Source organism: Zingiber officinale, chromosome 7A, assembly GCF_018446385.1.
Source record: "Zingiber officinale cultivar Zhangliang chromosome 7A, Zo_v1.1, whole genome shotgun sequence".
Taxonomy (NCBI): domain Eukaryota; kingdom Viridiplantae; phylum Streptophyta; class Magnoliopsida; order Zingiberales; family Zingiberaceae; genus Zingiber; species Zingiber officinale.
The window spans coordinates 106,309,478-106,315,918 of NC_055998.1; the positions used below are offsets into that span (position 1 = coordinate 106,309,478).

At 37.3% G+C, this 6,441-nt stretch overlaps 1 protein-coding gene across 1 annotated transcript; it reads left to right on the top strand.

The window, feature by feature from the left end:
• Positions 1-485: 485 nt before the first annotated feature.
• LOC121999591 (pectinesterase inhibitor-like) lies at positions 486-2,776 on the top strand. The gene is made up of 2 exons (XM_042554250.1): positions 486-662; positions 2,312-2,776. Exons 1-2 carry the CDS (start codon positions 486-488, stop codon positions 2,774-2,776), a joined length of 642 nt encoding a protein of 213 aa, XP_042410184.1.
• Positions 2,777-6,441: the final 3,665 nt, after the last annotated feature.

Sequence of the window (6,441 nt, forward strand, 5' to 3'; positions counted from 1 at the left end):
TTTTATGTTCAATCCTAAAAAGTTGCTTTCAATGGATGATAATAGATTGCATGAGTATTGTGATAATCTTCAAATTGCTTTAAAATAGTGACAATTCATATATTGATGTTGATTATTTATTTTTTTTAAATTGCAAGTGCTACAAATATGATTATCAACTAAAACAAAGTCGGTTTTTGAAGTTCTTGAGTTCGTAAAAATCTTAGATTCGTAAAACATTTGATCGGTCACACTACAATACTAGCCAAAAGTTCAAAAAGGTGTTGAAAGTATTAAATAGCATTGTAGTAGATATGAACGTCAAACCTGGATCTATAGTGCTTGAGAGAATAAGGGAGAGTACAAGATTTTTTTCCTTGCTTTAAAGTAAGTAATGAAATTCTTCTATAATTTTTATTACTACTAATGCTACTATTATTATTGTTATTATTTTGCCATTGTTACAGGATTGCATTGGAGTTATTGATGATAGTCATTTTCCAGCAATGGTGCTTGGACATGATACTAATATCTATCGTAATCGTTATGCAATGATTTCTCAAAATGTTTTAGTAGCTTGTAACTTTGATTTAGAATTCATATATGTGCTCAGTGGGTGGAAGGGATCTATCCATGATTCAAATATTTTGGCAGATGCTTTATCAAGAAATAGCGAGCTTAAAGTTCCACAAGATATATATTTTATTATATATGTTACTTGCTTATTTTATTTTAATTTTTTGTAATTTTTAAAAATTACATATGTTATTTATATTTGATCGATTGATTCCACGAACATGATTTGATAGGGAAATATTTTTTAGTGGATGGTGGATATTCGAATGAGCATCAATTTTTGGCTCCATTTTGAGGTGTAGTTATCATCTCCAAGAATTCACTGGCCAAGGTCGTTACCCAAAAAAATGAAAATAAGTTGTTCAATCTTCGTCATACCTCCTTGAGTAATGTCATTAAGAGAGTATTGGAATATTTAAATCGCAGTTTAAAATATTCAAAACAGCTCCTCCATTTTCATATACAACACAAGTCGAGGTTGTTTTGGCTTATACCGGATTGCATAATTTTCTTCGCAAAGAGTATCGTTTTGATGAATTTCCAGTTGAACCAGATAATGAAACATCTTCATCCTTGCCAAAAATAAATTCATAATGTTGATTGTTTTGATCAATTATTTGATACTCAAGAACAACAACGAGAAATGTCAATACATAGAGAGATACAATAGTGAATCGAATGTGAAGCAATGTTCATCATATTGGTAATAATAAACATTATATTTTTTTTTTCCATAAATTCACGAGTTTTCATAAAAAAAATTTACAAATATATGTAAAAATTCTGTATAAAAGTTTATAAAACCTTATGAAATTCTTTTCACAATAATAAAAGTTAATAAAATTTATCAACTCTATAAGTCTATCATTAAAAAAAATAAATACAAGACATTAAATCTTTCTATTGAATACACGTAAGTTAATATTTGAGGGTGAATACTAGGGGTGTAAATGAGCCAAGCCGCTCGTGAGATATTCGAAGTTCGATTCGATAAAAGCTCATTTGAGCTCGTTTAATGAGGCTCGTTAAGATAAACAAACCAAACTCAAGCTTCACAATATTCGGCTCGTTAGCTCGTGAACATGTTCGTTAAGCTCATAAATCAACTTTTAAATAAAAAAAATAATAGTTTTGATATTGAATTTATAGATTTTACACTCTACTTATGAAAAATATAGACAAATATATTAAATTTATTTATTAGAATAAAATATAAATTTTAACAAGAATATTATAATTTTTTTAAAATATATAATTTAGTTTTTAATGAATATTTAAATTTATAATTTATATTTATTAAGCTCGTTTAGGTTCGATCAAAGTTCGAATAAGCTCGTGAGCCATGAATATATTCGTTAAATAAAGCTCGAGCTCGGCTCGATTCGATTATAAACGAACCAAACTCAAACATCCAAGAGTTCGGCTCGGCTCGACTCGGCTCGGCTCGATTACACCCCTAGTGAATACAAATTTATGTGGACGAATTAGGCAAATTGGTCATTATTTATTTTTATTTTTTTTCCAAACGTACTTTCGTATTTAGAATAAACGAAACTAAATCACTTGCCTATTTCAGCCTTCTTTCCCGGTTTAAATTTCGCCTCGCCTCGCCTCGCCTCGTACCTTCACACGTCGTCGGCATCATCATCCACCACAACAGCAACCAACAATGAGGCCCAACCAACTCTCCCTCAGCTTCCTCTTCTTCTTCTTCCTCCTCCTCCTCTCCTCCTCCTCCACCGCCTTCCGCCATCAGCCCGGCCTACTCAGCCTCGCCGACCTCTGCCGCCGGACCGACTACCCTGCCCTCTGCCTCGACGCCTCCAAGGCCTACGGCCACGCCTACCCGTCCCCGCCCGACGCCGCAGCGCTGCTGTCGATGCACCTCGACATGGCCGCCGACCACACGCGGACGGTCAAGGCGGAAGCGGAGGAGCTGCTCTCCAAGGGCAAGGGAAGCCCCCGCGAGAAGGGGGCGATCGACGTGTGCAACACGCAGTTCGGGGACGCCATCGACGACATGGATACGGTGCGGAAAGCGGTGAAGGGGCGCGACGCCGGCACCGCCAACACCTTCCTGAGCGCCATCATCACGTACTACGACACCTGCGACGACGCCTTCGCGGAGATCCCCCTGCCCAACCCTTTCGCGAAGCAGGACGACTCCCTCTCCAAGATTATCAGCAACGCGTTCGCGCTCGTCCCGATCGTGATTTCCTAAGAGACTCGAATTCGTGGCCAAAGAGGGGAAAATCAATTAACCATGATGTGTCTGTAATTTCTTCTACTCTTTGGTTAGTCGTCCTATTAAAACTATGAATTTAAATTTCGAGTGAAGGAATTGAGATTCAAAATAAAGATGAGGAAGGGAAATAAAACAAATTCTGTGACTGCAAATGTTATTTTGAAACTGCTGGAAGATAACGAACGATCTTTAATTTCATTTGAATTTTTTTTCTTTTTTTCCTTTTTTTTTTTGGATGGATTGTTAAATCGAGTTTATACATTTTAATAAATATATCATATACTCCCTTAACCCTAGATTCTTCTTTGACGTAGATTTTGTGGCCTTTCGACCGAACATGCACATACATCTCGTCTCACTAGATTGTTGTCGAGTGTATTATACAGTATCTTCTGCATACCCCATACTATGGTAATCTTATTTGTGATAGACTTGCAATACATCAATTGTGGCATAAAGATGAATACATTCGCCCCCAGCACCCCCGCCAATCCGTCAAAAGGCCAACACGGAGGAGGTAATTCATGGGCGGCTACTAGCCTTTGGAATAGTGACTAACACATAAGGGAGGTATTTACCTCGGCTTTGCTGAGATTCGAAACCCAGACCTTATTGTGGCAACACCTCGTGTGCTAGCCACTAGACTCATCCGAGGGGATAAAAAAACTGTATGGGTAAACTTTTTATAGTGATCGATACCACCGTCGAAACGGCCCCTTATCAGAAACCCCCGAAGGGATTTTTGAGTGAATGGTACCACTTAATTGATAAGAGTCTGCGCAAGGGGCTGCTCGAACCTGGCACCTCAGTCAAAGGGTACAACGTCATAACCAGAGCACCCCTGGTTCGGTTGTTGCAGTACATCAATGAACAACTTAAAGGATGTATTTCTTCCCAAGTATCTAGCTATCATCAGTTCTAAAGCATAAGAAAATGAAGCAACAACTTTTTAAATGACTGACCAGATTCCATCGCAAAGGTTAGTGCTTCTTACTTGTCGTCGTAGTATCTTGCGAGCGCAGCGGACGTCTTCCACAAGATTGAGCCGACAAGCACGTTCCTTCTCAAATGGGGGAGAGGGAGCTAGAAGGAAGAGCTAGATTCAGCATACTCTAATGAACCCTATCTCTTCCCTTTTATACTTGGCCCAACCTATGGGGACTATCCATCATAAAAGTTCATCCATCATTAACAACTCATCAATGTTAATGAACCGGATTATTGGATTTACACATTAAATTTATATCCATTTAATCCAAACCCTCTTTATATGCATGAAGCATTAGATCACTTAATTGAGTTTAGTTACTTTATTGGCAATTGGTTATGCATGTATTAATCAAGTGTGAGCCCAACCTTATAGAAATTAAGTCCACCCATGTGAACTCAATTGGATCTAGTCCACCTATGTGGACTTAATCATACAATCTCCCACTTGGGCTATACTTGATTCCTTATAGACCACACAACCCCTAAGTTGAGCTCAACATGTCATACTTTATGGGTTAAATACCCCTTTAAACAATCCAGTCCATTAAATCAATTAATACAGGACTAAAGAAGTCATAGTCACTATAACTATAACAAGACCCAATAGTAATCACAGTACTAATATATCATTAACGACTTAGATCAAATGTGGATGTGTAGTACAAGAATGACACGAAATGTGACTACAAGTGTCTGTTCTCAATAAGTCCTCTTTATGACCCAAACCAAAACCTGATGCTAAACTACAGTGGTAAATCATGATTCGACTTTATGACTCCAAGTGGAGTTCATATCATATTTACAACAACCAAATGCAAAAACTGCAATAGAAAATATGACATTCACAAAATCATGTGCACATATAAGAAAAACTATAGTATATACAATGAGCAAAGAATATGTGTTCATGAGCATAGAGCATCACACAAAATATAAATTCCTACACAATGGGTACTTCATCAAAGGAAGAATCCCATATTTAGTACATGTTGATGAAACACCTTGGGTGGCAAACTCTTGGTGAGTGGATTCGCTAACATGGGATCTGTCCTTATATGTTTTATCACTATTTGACCATTCTGAATTCTTTCTTTAATCGCCAAACACTTTATGTCGATGTGTTTAGACTTCGACAAACTGCGGTTGTTCTTGGAATATAATTCTACAACTTTGTTATCACAGGTGCTCCTCAATGGCCTGTCAATGCCCCCAATGATCTGTAACTCTATGATAAGGTTCCGCATCCATATCCCGTGGTTGGAAGCTTCATAGCAAGCTATGAACTCTGCCTCCATAGTGAAAGTGGTTATTAGTGTTTGTTTGACACTTTTCCATGATATAGTTCCTTCCGCCAACATGAAGATATAACCTGAAGTGGACCTCCTGCTATCCAAGCATCCCACAAAATCGGAGTCTGAATATTCAATGATCTCCAGATGACTCGATCTCCAATAAGTGAGCATGTAATCCTTCGTTCTCTGCAGATACCGCATAACCCTCTTTACGGCTTTCCAATGCGCTGATCTAGGGTTACTCAAATATGTACGTAAGATCCAAACGCATACATACCTGAGCATACATCAAACTCCCTACTATTGATGCATAGGGGAATTGCTGCATTTCTTTGATCTCAAGTTCATTACGTGGACATTGTTGCAAGCTAAGTTTATCACCCTTTGCTACCCGAGTATCGCCGGGAGCACAACTCTGCATACTATACCCAATGAGCACCTTTTCTATATAGGTCTTGTTGGTGCGGGATGTTGGAGTGTATACTGAAAGCCTAAACTTTTGTAAACATTTGTTTTGAATAAAGAATCACATTTGGTCAAATTATCTACATTTGTTTGTAGTTGTTCAATTAATTTATATTGTAGATAACATAGCATGTGGTGTCACATGCAGAAGATAATGTTATCAGTACCTTATAAATTATAAACAGTAGCTCACGACCAAAATGGAAAGGAACAAATCATTAGAAGGTCATAGTGTAATTAGGTATCAGTTTATCTTGACTGTATAATTACACTAGTACACTTAGAGTGTATTGAGTAGGACCATTTGAGGTCGTTTCTTTTATACTGACTTTATAAAGGAACAAAAACCTCAGTTATTATGGAAGTGTGTGCTCTTAATCCTAATATAATAACAAGCATATATATTTGATATTTATTTCTTTAATTTATCAATGGGTGAGATTTAGTTCGATGAATCAATAAACCCGATAAGTTGGGAAATGGTATCACTTATAGTGTGTGTTGTTGATTATAGAAGGAAACTGTGTCCTAGAGATACTAGGTTGATAATGTCCTCAAGAGGAGCTCATAAGGATTGTCATGTTAAATCCTGCAGGTGGACTTAGTCCGACATGATGATAAGGTTGAGTGGTACTACTCTTGGACTAAGATATTAATTAAATGAGTTGTCAGTAACTCACTTAATTAGTGGACATTCGATATCTTAAACACGGGGAGACTAACACACTCATAATAAGAAGGAGCCCAAAAATATAATTTGGGATTGGTGCGGTAGTTCAATAATAGTTCTCTAGTGGAATGAATTATTATTGATAAAATTAAGTTGTGTGTTCGGGGCGAACACGGGATGCTTAATTTTATCGGGAGACCAAAACCAATTCCTCCTCTCGGTCC